This window comes from Neodiprion pinetum, chromosome 6 (genome assembly GCF_021155775.2).
Source record: "Neodiprion pinetum isolate iyNeoPine1 chromosome 6, iyNeoPine1.2, whole genome shotgun sequence".
Classification (NCBI taxonomy): Eukaryota; Metazoa; Arthropoda; class Insecta; order Hymenoptera; family Diprionidae; genus Neodiprion; species Neodiprion pinetum.
In genome coordinates, this window is record NC_060237.1 from 7,415,587 (window position 1) to 7,432,206 (window position 16,620).

General features: G+C 37.9%; 3 protein-coding genes across 9 annotated transcripts; 1 reads left to right on the top strand and 2 right to left on the bottom strand.

Annotated features, from left to right (window-relative positions):
* Positions 1 to 69: 69 nt before the first annotated feature.
* pink (WD40 repeat domain-containing protein pink) lies at positions 70 to 4,122 on the bottom strand. Of its 2 annotated transcripts, XM_046630854.2 has the most exons (6): positions 3,628 to 4,122; positions 3,412 to 3,522; positions 3,061 to 3,300; positions 1,108 to 2,978; positions 906 to 1,029; positions 70 to 723 (listed from the first exon to the last, which is right to left on the bottom strand). In XM_046630854.2, the coding sequence occupies exons 1-6, from the start codon at positions 3,739 to 3,741 to the stop codon at positions 466 to 468; spliced, it is 2,718 nt and encodes a 905-aa protein (XP_046486810.1). In that variant the 5' UTR covers positions 3,742 to 4,122; the 3' UTR covers positions 70 to 465. The 2 variants fall into 2 exon arrangements, with proteins under 2 accessions (XP_046486810.1, XP_046486811.1); XM_046630855.1 differs by lacking the exon at positions 3,628 to 4,122 and having other exon boundaries at positions 3,061 to 3,215; positions 3,412 to 3,515.
* A 284-nt stretch (positions 4,123 to 4,406) lies between these two features.
* Cyp301a1 (Probable cytochrome P450 301a1, mitochondrial) lies at positions 4,407 to 9,070 on the top strand. Of its 3 annotated transcripts, none has more exons than XM_046631410.2 (10): positions 4,407 to 4,458; positions 6,155 to 6,599; positions 6,861 to 6,977; positions 7,068 to 7,144; positions 7,238 to 7,439; positions 7,556 to 7,718; positions 7,794 to 7,963; positions 8,051 to 8,129; positions 8,224 to 8,427; positions 8,782 to 9,070. In XM_046631410.2, the coding sequence occupies exons 2-10, from the start codon at positions 6,166 to 6,168 to the stop codon at positions 8,887 to 8,889; spliced, it is 1,554 nt and encodes a 517-aa protein (XP_046487366.1). In that variant the 5' UTR covers positions 4,407 to 4,458; positions 6,155 to 6,165; the 3' UTR covers positions 8,890 to 9,070. The 3 variants fall into 3 exon arrangements, with proteins under 3 accessions (XP_046487366.1, XP_046487364.1, XP_046487363.1); XM_046631408.2 differs by lacking the exon at positions 4,407 to 4,458 and adding an exon at positions 5,321 to 5,443; XM_046631407.1 differs by lacking the exon at positions 4,407 to 4,458 and adding an exon at positions 5,332 to 5,577.
* LOC124221423 (probable cytochrome P450 301a1, mitochondrial) lies at positions 8,668 to 15,416 on the bottom strand. 4 transcript variants are annotated; one of them, XM_046631404.2, is made up of 13 exons: positions 15,264 to 15,416; positions 15,112 to 15,178; positions 14,030 to 14,254; positions 13,537 to 13,644; positions 12,381 to 12,627; positions 11,263 to 11,379; positions 11,114 to 11,190; positions 10,799 to 10,994; positions 10,494 to 10,662; positions 10,160 to 10,329; positions 9,925 to 10,003; positions 9,489 to 9,698; positions 8,668 to 9,378 (listed from the first exon to the last, which is right to left on the bottom strand). In XM_046631404.2, the coding sequence occupies exons 2-13, from the start codon at positions 15,137 to 15,139 to the stop codon at positions 9,271 to 9,273; spliced, it is 1,734 nt and encodes a 577-aa protein (XP_046487360.1). In that variant the 5' UTR covers positions 15,140 to 15,178; positions 15,264 to 15,416; the 3' UTR covers positions 8,668 to 9,270. The 4 variants fall into 4 exon arrangements, with proteins under 4 accessions (XP_046487360.1, XP_046487359.1, XP_068992927.1 ...); XM_046631403.2 differs by having other exon boundaries at positions 15,112 to 15,416; XM_069136826.1 differs by having other exon boundaries at positions 14,030 to 14,345; positions 15,112 to 15,416.
* Positions 15,417 to 16,620: the final 1,204 nt, after the last annotated feature.

A 16,620-nucleotide genomic window follows, 5' to 3' on the forward strand; every position in this document is an offset into this window, starting at 1 on the left:
TGTGAAGGCAGTTACTGTATTCCCTTTTGTAAATCTTGAGGTAAGAAGGTGAAATTAAAACGAATCATCTTTATATTAAATAGATTTTTATTTATTATTTCGAAATGCTCAAACACTTGAAAACTAGCTGTGATAAAACTACTGTAAAATTCATAATAAATATGATAATTAAAGATGTTCAACATACATTATTAACATAGGTATTCGTTTATAGTTTAAAGCCTATCTATAAATCTGATCAGCAAATTTTTATCTCAAAATTAGTGATTATCCACCGTGCATTAGTTCGCGTATAATATCAAAAACATTTCCTTATATCTTACATTCAATATTGTTCTTTTCAGGATTTTGAGTTTAATTCAATTTGCTCATTATCTCCATCGAAATTTATATGATCGTCACAATTACCGTCGTTACGGAATCATTTAAAAAAAAATAATTGACTTTACTTAATCCTAACAATGATCAATTATTATGCAAATTACATTTCAGGACTCTTTTCTGTATCAAGCAGTTGACATGATAAGAATGACCACATGGAAACAGCGATAAGCCGTTATTGTCTAGAAGTACTGGGGTTTTTAGAGGCAAGGTACAGCAGGGACATATTGATTTAGCTGGTTTATGGTGCATTCCCCAGTGATGAGCCTGAGTTCCAAACACGTGCCTATCCATTGGCCTCTGGAGGTCTTTCTGCAGGGTATGTAGTAATTGCGTTTGGATCTAAACAAAATAAAATTCATCACAGCATGTACAATTACGAATCGTACCTGCGAATCAGTTATAATTTAAATAATGGGTAATCAGGGATGAAAATTACAGCTATTCTTACAGCACTAAAAATATTTCACGATGCTCGAAAATTAAATGAAGTCAAAATGCCAAAGGATCAATTATACATTTACCTTTGGACAACACAGCAAACTATATGGGTCATAAGGAGTTTCATTGAGTATCTGATCGAAGTCCATAGGCTGTTCGAATTCATGATGTTTCAAAATTTTCGTAAAGATGAGAGATTGAAATAAACTGCGAACGGAGTAAATAAAATTAGTTATCAACTGTCTTAATCTTCTCTCTGAATACGTGAAAATTAACTTTTCATACTTTCTACTGAATGAGACAGACGGTAATATTGTTGCTATTGTTGTCAAAAAATTAACACTGACGTCAGGTCCTTCTCTCTTCATTATTTCATGAGCTATATTATTCCAATTTATAGACAAATCATTCTGCGTGTTTGTTGCAGTAATAGGCCCATTGCAACCGAGGCACTTTTTTAATTGCAGATTACTGATAGCTTTCATTGCAAACTTCCATTGTTCTCCATTTAGTGGTAGTAATAGAAACGAAAGAACTAGATCATCTCGCGTTTGTAAACAATGAACAAATGTTGTTTCTTCAAAAAAATCCTCTTGCTTAGAATAAATGTTAACATAAGGCCGCCACATATAAGGCACCTTTTTGCATAAATTAATGCAAGTCTCTTTGCTGATCTCGGAGTATTTTTGCAAAATAACAATTCCTATCTTAGAAAATTTTGGCTCTTCTGGCTGCTTGGTCAGGTAGGGAAAGCCACACTCGCATTCTACCTGATGTAATACATTAATTTCTAAGAAGGAACTCATCGCTTCATTGAGTATATTTTCATTTTTAGTCTCAATTAATCGGTCTTTGTTCAGTCTTGATAAAAAAATATGTCTATAATACTGCTCAATAGTGTTAATTGCTTTCAAAACACTTGGTTTTGGCTCAGTTAATTTCTCACACGATTCCTTTATGCACTTTATACTTTCTCGTACTGTGCATAAAATTTTATCAATTTCATCATCAGACATTATGCTATCTAAACTGTTTACTAGTGAGTAAATAACTTGCACATCATCCATTACATTTCTAATTTCATCTTTGGTAGTGCCTAGATTTTCTTCTATATTCATTGTTTCTTCAACTCCTACATGTTTTTGTGACGGACCATTTTTGAGTTCCTTATCGATATCTATGTACTCTGCATCGAGCCTTACTATGTCATTAAATTCATTTTTTTGATCTTCTTTCGTATTGCGTGCTATGAGATTCTGACTATTCAAAACACTTAATTCACATTTGTTCAACTCCTTCCTAAACTCAACTGGCAGTTTATTGTTGCTATCACATTTCTTCTCTACTTCAGATATTTCTTCATTTTTTGTATATTTCAGAAGCTTAGAGTTTTTATTATTCACAACTACTATACCCGAATCTAATTTACTGCCTTTTTCAATTTGATTTGACATGGACGAAGGAGTTGGCGTAAGTTCTAGGCAGTGAAAATCACCAGAATTTGTCATGACATAAATCTGATTATCTACAACATTTGCTGCAGCAACATCTGTGTACTCATTACACCATAAAATAACCGCGGAATTTACAGGGTCAAAAACATAGAGAGCATTCGAATTATATGTGAGTAAATATTTGCTGGCTATGATATGAAGAGGTGAAAATTTCAGCGATTGAGGTGACCAATCGCAGTTGGATGATTCTGCACAAGTCATCTTTGATCCGATCGACTTGTGTACAGTAGATGGGGGGATAGCTAAAGCCTCTTTAAAGTTATGAGTTTTAACAATCTTCCCATTTGACTCTGCTTCCCACAACCTAGAGCCAGGTCTAGCGCAATAAATTTTTGGATACTGTTGATTCTTTTTGTCAATCTTTGTGCTTTTGAACTCCTTATTGGTGGAAGGTGAATGCTTCTGTTGTGTTGCTGAAAAATCCGCTTCTCTTATGGTACTTGGATTATAAAAACAAGCACCAAATTCTCCCTGTCTTGTTCTCAATCCAACTTTCTCGTACTGTCCTTCAACAGTGTCGCATATGTAGCAGTTTGATATTGTCGATATGAGAAGAAGCGGCGAACAAAAGTCCATTTGAACAATTTTATAATTCAATCCCATAATAGGACAAGCAGGATCTTGGAAGATTCCTCTCTTGACCTGTTCGTACAGTTTAAGTCAAGTGTAAATATAAAATTTATATCTTTGCTGAAAGCGTGAACTTTGCTGATATATTACTTACAGTAAACATAGATAGACCCATAACATGAACCGTCCCATTTTCATCCCCGATGTACAACTCAGTGCTGTTGTCATTCCAACATAATGCCGTAACGCATTCGCCATTCCGTTCACTTTTTGTTGATATCATAGCCTCTTTCACAGTGGGTTTTAAAACTATAAGGCAGACATTTCCATCTACAGTTGATAGTGCTACTACCTTTTGATCTGGTGATATTAGGATGTGAGCTACAGCTCCATTCTGTTTTGTACAAAGATAAAGTTTAACATTGGTTTCTAACATGAAACTTAGTTTTGGAACATGTTCATGTTATTTTTTCTATACACATTCAGGGAGCGCAGATATACGTACTGAGAGGGGTATGAGCTGCTGAAAAATGCAGGTGTCTCTGGCAAACAAATATATGCTTCCGCTCGTCGAGCCAAGCGCGATAAAGTTTGATGAGACGTCAAAGCATGTGTACTGTAATTAATGACAACAGAAATTAATAGTGAGTCAATTTTCAGAAAGTTGTCAAATAGTATTGAGCATAGATACAATCAAAAGTTTAATGTCTTTTTTTTATACCTTTATACGTCTTTTATCCTTGATGGGTTTTTGTAAGAGCGTTGTTATTTCTTTATATTCGGAAAGCATCAGATCCTTGGCTTCAGTCATAACCCAAGTTACGTCTTGAGCCATCTTTTAGCTCGAATCGCTTTCACACTTTCTTAGATTTTGTAACTGTCATTCCTCCGCCAAATGGTTCTAAAATTCAAAACGTTTGTACAAACGAACTCTCGGGAAAGAATTGTCAGAACCTTCACTATATACACGATAACGGAGCGACAATAACAATAAAAAACTGCGCCGAAGCCGCTGATGGTGATTTAATTACTAAACAAGGGGGCGGTAGTGTCGACGTTGACTCTTAAAATACAACTCTGCTCTAAAGTATGTATATGTATATCTTCGGCCACTGAATCAGTCATTCAGTCAACGGTGAATCGAGCTACATAGGTATGTCTGATTCGAAAGAAGAATCATGACCACAGACAACTTATACTTTATAAGCCTATGATATTGTCTTCACTAATCTTCATTAACCCTTCAACCGTTGACAAACTATTCTTCAGTCAACGAGTGTATTCAGTAGTCAAGTTGATCTTTTCAAATCTGTTCGGCTGAACCTCCTCCCCCCCAGAGATGTGTCGCATCGTTTACGCTTCAGATAGCGGTTAGTGTATACCTTGTAGCATGCGTTTTCATGGATGCGCAACAGGTGACCCCTAATTATAGGCAATTCATGATACAATTCCACTCCGAGCACCTCCGAGTTTCGCATCAGCCGCGTGCTAACGAATTAATAGCGAAGTTGCTCAGAGTGGACCTCACGGTGCGCATCCACGAAAATTCGCGGTAGGTATATTTTATATTGAAAAAGAATTTCCACTTGGATAGACGGAATCCGCGATTGTTCAGAGCGTTCCTACCGACGACTTCGAAATTGAGTATATTCTTTTCTATTTTCGGCATCCGCAATTTCGCATTACACGTAATTTCAATTCCGTCGAGATGTCGTTTTGCATAATTACCTCTGCGTATCGAATTTCAATATAAAATCGACCGTAGACAGGCTAATTTTTGCAAAGCTCCTTTTGTTATTTTTACGTGACCCTGACGTTTGGGAATAATTCTGTAGGAAAAAAAACTGACACGGTTGTAAGAGAAACATTGGTTTTTCGATTTTGAAAATATACAACTAGTCATTATAACAACGTTGGATTCAAATTCTTTACGTTCAAAGGACGAAGCGTACAATATACATATTTGCGCTATAATCGAAAAATACGTTATCGGTTCGAGGGTTTCAGGATTATGTCGTTTGAGAGAAATTCATTCTGAGGAAAAATTATTCTTTTTCCTAGTTGCAGCTATCTTCAAAGTATTCGAATCGGTCGATACGTTTCAGTTTACGTGTAGATACGTATCTTTGATCTTTCACTATTCTTCAGTCAATCAAAATCATTTCTCAATCAATCAACGATCTCAAAACATACGAAAATGTAATAATGCAAAAAACGAAGAATGTAGAATATGTTCCTCAGGCTACTGCGTGATGGATCAATGGATTCGTTCGTATCATAGTTGTACGCAGAGTTGAGCAGGATGTGATATGTGTACAAACATTTACAGTTGGCTATAGACACGTTCGGATTCACGTAATGTGAACAGTGTTTTACTGGAGGTGGAGGACATTCTTTGCTGCGAGTAATCGTGCTACTTCCGTCGAGTCTCGAGTGGGAGACCAACCGCGAAACAGGAGAGAGCTTGATCGTCGAGCTTATACACGTAGTGTCTGCTACTTCGAAGTGCCAGTTTTAAACCCAGTGTGTCAGCTTAGGTCAGTGTATTCGCTAAAAAGATTCATCCGTGAATTATAACAGTAAATTATTAAACGTATGAAGATTAGGCAAAGCTGACTTGATTACTGTCCGTTATTTTAACTCATCATTATACGCTGATCTTTAAAAAAAAGTACGTCAAATTACGGGTATAGAATTCTAATGACTTTGGCAATCATAATTTTACCTGTAGCATGTAAAGAATCGCAGTGTAACATTCCGTACGGTGCTTCACAACTGACTTAGTTTCATGATATTGTAGTACATTTGCGTGAACTGTTTTGCGTATACCCGGCAGGGTACGTCTCCTGTGACGGAAATTGTGAAAAAACAGTTCTGCAACGAGATTGTCACAGTCAAGTGTCCGTTTGAAGTGAAAGTAGCTCGCGTATCATCTCGCGGTAGCCGACGCAACCGTTGACATAGTTAGGATTGTTAGGATTGATCCGACTCATTTTGAGCACTGGTCTCATGTCTGATTCTCCACGTAGTATGGAATTCGTGCTTTTTTGGCCATTAGCTAATACTAATAATTCGTAAGGAACATGCTGCTAGGTCACAATGATTCATGACATCAAATTTACCGTAATGTCAAATATCGACTGATACACAATGCCATACGATGTAATACTTTCACTCACTCCGCAATCTGCTTCATCGTATTTCTCGTTAAATGCAATATACAATGATCAGTTTTCATTTTTTATTAGCCGCACTCGATATGGGAAGGCTCTTCAGATGGAAGCCGATGGTTCTTCGAACGTTATGCACCGACGCAACCAGCATTAGCAAAACTGTCGCAGCATCCCAATCTCCGGATATAAGCGATGCTTTACCTTACGAGACAATTCCGGGACCCAAGCCGCTGCCAATACTCGGAAACACATGGAGACTCTTACCAGTTATCGGCCAGTACAAAATATCGGACGTTGCAAAAATTTCCGAATTATTTCACCAACATTACGGAAAGATTGTGAGGCTGACTGGCCTCATTGGGAGACCGGATCTTCTTTTCGTCTACGACGCTGATGAGATAGAAAAAGTCTATCGCCACGAGGGACCGACTCCCTTCAGACCCTCCATGCCCTGTCTCGTCCACTATAAAGGCACTGTACGCAAGGAATTCTTTGGTGACTTACCAGGAGTCGTTGGCGTGTAAGGAACAGCTTTCTTGATCAATAACTACGTAATCGTTACGTAAATTACGCAGAATCACACCCACTTACATAACTGCCACAGTTGAATTTGTATTCCTTCGGCATTGACATTCGTTTACAGGCGTCTTACGATATCGATAAAATTATTACGAACTCGTTGAATCATCGATTAATATCGTTATAAATTAAACTTAAGTGTCAAAATTCTTGGGAAAATCATCAGATTGTAAACTAACGGATTTTTATTCTGATATTGAAGACATGGTGAACCTTGGAGAGAATTTCGCACACGTGTGCAGAAGCCAGTTTTACAACCCTTAACGGTCAGAAAGTACATTCAACCCATTGGAGTCGTGACTGATGACTTCATCCAGAGGTAGACGGCCCTATGCGCTATACAATGCGGTAAACGAAACTGAAGTCTATACGAAGCAAGAGCGGTAATCTAATCACGCTCAAATTTCAGAATGGATGAAATCAAGAGAGACGATGGAGAATTACCAGCTGACTTCGATAATGAAATTCACAAATGGGCTCTTGAATGTAGGTATAGCTTTCAAAAAAAAAAAAAACATTGCGAATTCATTTGGCTCTTTGAATACCGCATTTCTTCACATTGATCTTCCTCGTCTATAGGCATCGGGAGAGTTGCCCTTGACGTAAGGTTGGGCTGCCTTGGAGCAAATTTGGCGCCCGATTCCGAGCCTCAAAAAATAATTGACGCAGCTAAATATGCGCTGAGGAATGTGGCTGTCTTGGAGTTGAAAGCACCCTTCTGGAGGTACATTCCAACTCCGCTCTGGACTCGCTATGTTCGTAACATGGACTATTTCATAAAGTAAGCATTGTCACAAACCGTCCGTAATCATTAACCGATACCGTATTGGTACGTGGACTATAAGCGAACCACACTTGCAACCACGAAAGTAACGTAAAGTCTTTTCGTCCCATCAGGATATGCATGAAGCACATCGACGAAGCAATGGAAAGGCTGAAAACTAAAACATCTGTTAGCGAGACCGACTTGTCACTAGTGGAAAGAATCTTGGCCAAAGAAACTGATCCGAAAATGGCGTATATTCTTGCCTTGGATCTTATTCTAGTCGGCATTGATACGGTAAGTTCTTAAACGTAAAGGATGGAAACACCGCTTGACAGATTTTTAAATACTATGGGATGTTTCATAATCCAGATCTCGATGGCAGTTTGCTCGATTCTCTATCAACTAGCGACGAGACCTGAAATACAGGAAAAAATGTATCAAGAACTGTTGAAAATCCTGCCGGATCCTAATGTACCCATCACTACTCAACATCTGGACCAGGCTGTCTACATGAAGGCATTCATCCGTGAAGTGTTTCGGTGAGTTGAAGATCGACAGCAAGGGTAAAATGTACTCGTTTACAATTTAAGGAATCATATGCAAGTTTGTCGGCTTCCTTGTTACAGAGTTTATTCTACAGTGATTGGAAACGGAAGAACACTCCAAAACGACACTGTGATCTGCGGTTACAAAGTACCCAAGGGGGTGAGTTCTGTCTCCAAAAGTTTTTGGATAAAACAAGTTTGAAGAATATCGACGAATAAAATATTCGGAAATATTTTCCCTGCTTCTCGTCCAGGTTCAAGTAGTATTTCCCACTCTGGTCACGGGCAACATGGAGGAATATGTGGCTGACGCAAAATCGTTCAAACCTGAAAGATGGCTGAAGGAATCCGCTACTGAAAAATTGCACCCATTCGCGTCGCTTCCCTACGGTTACGGGGCTCGCATGTGTCTCGGAAGAAGATTTGCTGACTTGGAAATGCAGGTTCTTCTAACGAAGGTATGTTGAATTCGTCAAACGTCTCTCGTTTTCTAGGAACTTTCGGCAGAAGTTACTTAACATTCGTTGAGAGACTACAAAAACGTCTATATGTTAAAATATGTAAATCAGCGAGGTCATTGCCCGAGAAGCCACGAAATACTTTTTCGATTTCCAGAGAAACATCAGAATTGTTCCCGGTGATTATCATAATATTTATCCTGTGATTAATTTTCTAATACGAGAAACTTGCTGAAAAAATTCTACGGACATATCCATATTTATTGTTTTCACAGATAATTGAAATCCAAGCGAAAAGTGGTTACAGCATAAACATTTATAAAATTAACACTTCATACTCGTTTTATCTTCCAGCTTATTCGCTCTTATAAATTAGAGTATCATCACGAGCCTTTGAAGTACAAAGTAACCTTTATGTACGCACCTGATGGTGAACTCAAGTTCAAGATGCTGAAGAGATAAAACGATGCGGGTGATTGAAAGGGCTGGAATGGATCCCATACAAAGTGAAATGAATTTCCAGTATTCATAGGCGAAATTAATGTTTTATATTTAATTTGTACATATAAATAACGAGATCATTATTAATCTCGACGATTATCTAAACGTTGTACCAGTAAAGAATCACTCCTATTTAATCTCACTTTATTTTCCACTGCAGTGAACACCCTTAATCTACAACTTGTCATTTAAATAACTAAATGTGTTCCAAATACAAAAGCTCTATTCTTTGTTGAACTCTTAATCAGTAGGAAATTTCAACTTTCTACATATGTATAGCCGCACTTTTTTCGTTCAAAGTAGGTTGAACGCTACCTACTTAGTACAGGCATAATTTATTGATTACCTGTCGATCATCTTAATTCTAAGTGGCCCGTTCGGTGTGTACATTGGATCAATGTGATAATCTAGTTTATCGTAGTGGTATTCAAGCTTGAATGATTGGATGACCTGGAAGAAAAAATTGGATTTAAATTTATACTCGGGTGCCAAAGTTTCATTCGAGAAATTCTAACTATATTTCCTATTAAATATTGAGAATGAAACTTTTTTTTACGCACCTTAGCAAGAACAATAATCATTTCCAACTCCGCAAATCGCCTTCCCAAACACATTCGACGTCCGTAACCAAACGGCAAAGAAGCGAAGGCGTGTTTTACTCCGTGATTAAAATCACGTCCTGTCATCCATCTCTCAGGAAGAAATTCTTCACTTCCGGGAAAATATTTATCCTGATTGCTGATCACGTAATGTTGAAATACTATTTGGACCTGAAAGTATACCAATACGGTAACTGTCGAGTCTGGGATGTTGGGCGAACCGTTTATTTAATGAGTCGTCATAATGTGTGTTACGTACGAACTTCGGATTGCAACGGTGGCGGACCGATATTAAGGATCGATATCGATCTTACGCATTCATGGAATGCGTAACACAGATATCTATCCGAATTGGATCGAGACCATAAATACAGCGCTCGAATTTATGTAAACTTACACCTTCTGGTATTTGGTAACCCCCGATCACGGTATCTTTTGTCATGCATCGTCCGTTCCCGATAACAACTGGATACATTCTGCAGAAAAAAATGTCGTGAAAAATAGTATTACAATTATTTAGATCCTTTGCGAAATTATCTGTACAATCGTACATCCATTATTAAGAAGAAGGTGATTTCCAATCACCGTAAGAAAATTACATCGACAGGATTATTCCTATGATATGCGTATACCTCAGGGTTTCTTTGATGCAGGCCTTCAGGTATTTCATCTCTTCCACGTGTTTAGCCTCAATTGGTTTTCCCGGGGGAGGCAGAACCGTTGAAACTTCTTCATAAAGTTTTCTCTGCTTCTCCGGGTGTAATGCGAGCTGGTAAATAACGGATGCGACCGCGTTTGAAGTCTGCGAAGAAACGTCGGGTGATCGTTAGCATTTCTCATTACAGTTACGATGTATGAATTGACTTTTTTCTCTTTTTTTTTCAAACTAATGGTATAAAAATTACTGGTTAGGAAAAGTCAGGCTACCAGAGTCCGACTTCACGACCTATCATCAAAACCACTCACCGTGTCTATTCCTACTAAGAATAGATCCAGAGCTAGAATGGTCGCGATTTTAACCCCCGTATCCATGGCCAGCAATCTTTCCAGTAACGAAGGTTCACTTTTCGCATCCCTCGTGATTTCTTTCGTTTTCGTTCTTGCCAGCGCGGCATTGGTGTGCTTCGAGGTAATTCTGCAACATGGAAACACGATGAATTCACGAAGGTTTGAAGAAACAAATTTATATTCGTGACAAAAAAGAGTATGTCAGTCTAAAATTTTATTCGGTTGCGGAAAAGGAATCGAATGGGGATGTTAATGTTTCGCACTCGACTATCGTATCCAGGGCTTTTACGTATTTTAGCCAGGTAGGAGTGTTGAATAGTTTCCAAAATGGGACCTTCAGCTCGAGAACACCGACGTTTTTGAAAAATACATTCACCGCGTCGATCAGCTCCTGCGTCTCCAGGGGCGCGTCGTCGTCCAGGCACCCCAATCTTACGTCCAAAGCCACACGAGCTATAGCTGCAACGAATAAAGTTATTGAGATTTCCAAAAAATTCACGACAATGAATATGCCCTAGCATACATAATAAATGAAAGTCATGCGACATTCCCTCGAGTTATAATAATCCAATACTCACACTCCAAGGACCATTTGTGAATTTCGTTTAGAAAATGGTCGGGCGTTTCATCCTTGTAATTTCGTACTTTTTTCACTCTGAAAGGGGATAGAAAATATGATTTATAATTCCTTGATGGTTTTGAATAATTGGTACGGTCGGAATTGAACCTTTGAACAAAAGCTTCGCTTGCTTCTTGGACTGCACCGATGTAAAGTTTAGCAGTTCGCGGCTGTAGCATAACCTGCTGCACCTTGCTCCGAAAATTATACCAACTCTCGCCGTGCCTGAAACGTTATGGATACATTAATTCACGAATTTTTTAATTCAGGTCATAATTTGCAAGGTAGTTAAATTAGTCATCCTGATTCGGCCGACCTTGCCGGGGAATCGTGGCCGTTCGAATGTCTTCAGCGTAATATATTCGAATGTTTCTATAATCTTAACTGTGTCTGCAATCAATTTGAATTAATTGAATTCGTAGTCACAGTATAACAAATCCTGCCTAGGTGTGTATCATTATGAATACGAATACGTAATGCAGACTTTCGAATGATACGTGTAATCGGAAATGTGATAAAATCGTAAATTGAGCTATAAAACTTTCTAATCATTCGAAATGATTGTTGTGTATGTGAAGGAGAATTGAATACCGTTGGCAAATTGTTCGGATCTCAAGTTCGTTGAGACAGCCGCCGAAGATTCAACCGCGGAATTGTGTCTAATTTCAAAAGACACAAAGAAGAGTTTCAACATCGATGGGTTGGCTTCTATTCGTGCACTCTCTCCGTAAAGAACGTCACAAGAACCCGTTATAATTATATGTATCAGTAACAATCTCGTACACATATATGACCGCACTAATTTTTAACTGAGAAAGTACGTGTGGTAAATGCGGTAGTTCAAAAGCCACAGTGAAACAGTTGCTCTAGAATAATTTCGAAGCTTTCATATTACCTCAGTTCGATACATCGGTGAAATACGCAATTTCACCCCTCGTGTTCTTTAATCTTTTACTGTCTAGAATCAAGCTTTGAATCGAATCAGTAATTTTCCGTTTATACTCCATGCAGGACACGCGTGATGAAATGACATTGAAAGTAGAACAAAAGATCAGAGAAAACACCGGCCACTTATCTTGAACGTCGCTGCGAAATCATTAGTTGCGGTTGGGAGGAGTCTAATTAATGTTCGCGAAGCGGAAAGTGCTCCGCGTTATTGCATCGAACATCAGAATACAGGTGAAATGACACTCTCGAGTATAATCGGAGGAAAGTTTCTTGCTCACACTGCAATGACCCCGGCATCTTCGCCGAAGAAATCCTTGCGCAAGACGTGTTTGTAGTAGTTTAAGGAAGGCATGGACGGGCGATGAGGCATTTTTTCCTCGCTGCGAAAAACCCGCTCAATTTCATCAGCGTCGTACAAAAAAACCATGTCCGGCCGACCCAGAAGACCCCCGATTTTTACCACATTACCGTATTTTTTATGCAGGCGTTTCGAAACCTTGTCGACCTCCTCGATTTTAAAATCGCCTGCGGGGCCCAAAATACATGCGTTATTAATGATTTTGCGATTCCGCTTGGTCGAAGAAATTCACTGCACTGCCGGAGTGAAAGTAGGTAACTATCTAATTACTCTAAATTCGGGTATCTACGTCAAGTATATAAATTTCCGTGCATGATTATTGTACTTTAATTAGGGTGAAGTATTAAGATAAGATGCATTTATTGGAAGAATATCGTAACATTTTTAACAATTTCTATGAGAGAATAAACTTGGTTGTGAATATTCCTTGAACTCTGGATTATATAACTTAGTATCAAAAACGATTTGAAAAACTTTCATTTTCATGTAAAATATGCGGAAACAAAAACTGTCGAAAAGCAGCATCTCTTCCTCACTCGGTGATACTTCACGATTTCGAACCCATTTTTACGGCTTCCGTGCGGCCACGATCGGTTTACAATGCAAAAGGATGCTAAATCGATTTTTGTCGATTGATAGAATTGGGTTTATACCTTTGCTTTTAAAGTATTCAGCTGAAGATACTTTTTTTTGCTACAGTTATCAAACTTACAGTCAATATAAGTACATTAATTTAGTTTGATCATTTTTTCGTTTTCGATTATTCCGTTTACTTTGGAGCACTGCTTTTTTTTTTAAAAAAAAAGAGTGTTTCTAAATTGTTGAAAATTGCAGCTGATTGTTTTTCTCTTGTGTTGGGTATTGTGATGCGGGGAACAAGGGACGATTCATGCAGAGATTTAGAAGGACTAAAAGTTGAATCGATCATTTCTTCCGATCAACATATTAATACGTCATTTACTGTTGATGAAATTAAAAAAACACTATTGACGTATGAAAAAAAAATGGTATTTCACCATAGTGAGCGATTCTCAGTATTATAACACAATAAGTTATTTTATTATTGTCAACCGTACCAATACACTGCGGTATCTTTCCAAAAGTGTAGTTGTCAGTGGTTTTACATGGTGGCCAGAGGTCAAGGAAAACCCGGGAAGTCAGAGAAAAGTCATTTAATCTTGTGGCTATATGGAAAGAGAAAGTATAAATTGTCCCTCGCGAGACACTGAAATTATAAGAGTAATTTTTATTCACGTCCTCGGTTCCATGACCGTCAAATAAATCATAAGCATATTTTTGAATATAGATATTGATTCGGAGCTTTACTTATTAGATGCTCGAATCGACACTATGAATCCGGATTTTAGTTAGTGAATAATTACAATTTGGTAAAGCCCGGGGGATTTCTTCCAACTATTTTTAATATCTCTCTCTATTTCACTGTTCATTATTAGTGAAATATATATATATATCGCCACTCGCTTAATCGTTCAACTCAACCTCCAGCATTATTTAAAACGACTTTCCAAAATTAATTCTAATATTAATTACAGCTGCACCATCACTCACCTATGTAAGGTAAAAATCGCCATGTATTGCCAAGAAACGGCACAGGCTTTGGCCCAGGAATTTCCGTGTAAGGCTTGGCATCGTTCCATTCAAAGTCCGGCGTAACATCCGCAAAATTTTCTAACGATCTGGTAAGGATTTGGGTTGCTTCTGTCGAAAATCTACATAGAATTTTCGACACACCAAATATTCCGCCATGCCTCAAGTGTGCCATCGCAGTTTCACCTACCACGAAAAATATCGGTCAGCCTGTAGCATCTGTATCTGTATACATGTGATGCATAACAGTTCACACTCTACCGTACGCAGTATCAATCTATCCAGAAACAATTCATCTCTCAATTTATTTTGCGCCATTCAATTCCGCAGAGGATGGTCACCATGTTATAATTCCCGTAATTACCCTTGTCTCCTTGTGTGTACTTTGTACTCCATGTTCTATATTTTTTACATATCGTTCCACGTAACGCACCTGTGATTGTCTGACATTTTTTTTTTTTTTAGCGACATAATGTCAGCGTACTTTACAGGTATACATATAGTCGACAGGAAGTGAGTTTCGTTATTATGAAAAGCAAGTTACGCTGTCAGCTATTGTACAAACTCACACTGAATGAATGTCGTCCAGAGATGTTTATTTCAAGTTTATCACAACGATTTTTTTTTTTTTTAGTTCGTTGAACATTGGAGTTTTTAGTTCTGGAACATGACGGGGCTGTATCCAAAGTTCAAAATGTCACGACTTCATTATTTGATTGTCCCGTCCTTAGCGATTTGAATCGAATTAATATCAACGGCTCACGTCATGTCAAAAAGCGAAAGTTATGGAGAGCCTTAAATTACTCTATGGGTATAGCTATAGGCTGCAGGCGAAATTTGGTCCATCGGAGATTAAGGAACGGCTTAGGATACAACTTAGGCTCCGTAACCCACTTATCCCTGAAGGCACGTGTGTTTCTATTCTCTCGCATCCCACGCATCTCAAAATTATTACAATACTATCCCACATGATTTATTACCATCATATTTGAAGTTGCAAAACTATAACGTAGGTGTGAAAAATTCAATGGTGAAATATTTACCCAAAGTTGTGCGGTACAAGTCAAGCATTCATCTTGAAGACAGGATTTAATTTTTATTTCACAAAACCTGTAGACCGAAAAATCACCTGCTGATTAATAACACGGCTGCTACTCAAAGTACGAATGAATCACTGAATTTTGTCCGAAAATACCTCACTCCACTGTTTCAATTTTCTAAATTAAATTGCAAATAAAATGCTCGAAAATTGAGTATTTTATCACGGGAGGAATAACAAAAATCTTTCTTGTTGTCAGCGCGATTCTGTTTCGTATCCATACAGACAGTACACTGAATGCGATATTAGGCAGGAGTTGTACTCGAGACCCTCGATCGTGACCGAGGAAGCTACATGGGGATAGCGATAGAAGGGGTTTTGGAACTCGGGACCACTTTTATAAAACATACGCCGCCATCAAGCGTAGCTTTAGAATTATATATGCAGCGACCCTTATCGGTCATGCGACGAGACGTGTAGCGAAATTTAAAGCTATTGTAGTGTTTCGGTCGCGCAGAAATATGTGGTATTTAGATATTTGATGATGTGAAGTTTGTAAAAATAATATACGTGCACTTGCTGATAATGTCAACTGAATTTGAAAAATATCGTATTAAATTCTTTAATCATAGTCGTTTGTTAAAAGACTTTCGGAGTTTTTTGTAGATGATTGTTGCTCTTTCACGCTCTGGCACGTTGTACCTGTAGTATATGTAATTAACGATAATCAGAAATAGTCATTGAAATCAAATCAAGATATTAAATGACTATGCTCACTTCCTCGTTGTCAGAATCATGAATAATAAAGTAGATCAGTACCTTATTCTATTATAGTCATATAACGCGGTTATTTTGTAATCAAATTATATTTTCTTTTATTTCCACCATTTGCTATAAAGATTACGAAGTTGTATAATCGTATTGAAATAAGCAAATCGAAAATATAAAAGCAAAAGATCAAGATTTTACCCCCCGTTAATTTATTTATTTTTTTTCTTAGGAAGTTTCGAAATAATATCGTATATGTTACACTGCAATTAAAAACTTTTACTTATAATTTTCTTCAATTTTAGATTCAAACATTTTCCTACGTAGTACCACGTTCATCGTGTAAACAGAAAGCCAAAGAAAGTGTATGATCATTCAACTTTTTACATGACAAAAGGTCGTATATTATCGCTCGTAAATAAAATGCTCCAATTTCTCTACTACAGGTTCATTTTCCTTATATAACTGGGGAAACTGTGACCCTTTACTAAGTGGATAAGAAATAAGGGAAGGAAAAAGAAGGATGCGGCATAGCGAGTGGAATGGTAACTTTTTATTATTTCATTGTTGCACAATGAGTTGCTAAGGCAATTTACCAACATCGCAAGTCGCTCAACCTGTGCAGCGCCCACGTTATACGATCGCAGAAACTAGTTCTGGGATTTTTGCAACCGATCCTCTTGTCATTCGCATCTCCGTTGGTCATGGTTACTTTGCAAGTAAATCTATGCCGTTCGGCACATCA

Bases quoted from the DNA above. Each gene is read 5' to 3' on its own strand.
- LOC124221423 (XM_046631404.2), bottom strand. From the start codon at position 15,139: ATGCTTGACTTGTACCGCACAACTTTGG. The intron at 11,191-11,262 runs GTTCAATTCCGA...ATCCCCTTTCAG, and splicing joins AGCGAAGCTTTTGTTCAAAG to AGTGAAAAAAGTACGAAATT. The intron at 10,330-10,493 runs GTGAGTGGTTTT...GTTTCTTCGCAG, and splicing joins TCTTAGTAGGAATAGACACG to ACTTCAAACGCGGTCGCATC.
- Cyp301a1 (XM_046631410.2), top strand. From the start codon at position 6,166: ATGGGAAGGCTCTTCAGATGGAAGCCGATGGTTCTTCGAACGTTATGC. The intron at 7,440-7,555 runs GTAAGCATTGTC...TCGTCCCATCAG, and splicing joins AACATGGACTATTTCATAAA to GATATGCATGAAGCACATCG. The intron at 8,130-8,223 runs GTGAGTTCTGTC...CTTCTCGTCCAG, and splicing joins GTTACAAAGTACCCAAGGGG to GTTCAAGTAGTATTTCCCAC.
- pink (XM_046630854.2), bottom strand. From the start codon at position 3,741: ATGGCTCAAGACGTAACTTGGGTTATGACTGAAGCCAAGGATCTGATG. The intron at 3,523-3,627 runs GTATAAAAAAAA...CATTAATTACAG, and splicing joins AGGATAAAAGACGTATAAAG to TACACATGCTTTGACGTCTC. The intron at 2,979-3,060 runs GTAAGTAATATA...CTGTACGAACAG, and splicing joins TGGGTCTATCTATGTTTACT to GTCAAGAGAGGAATCTTCCA.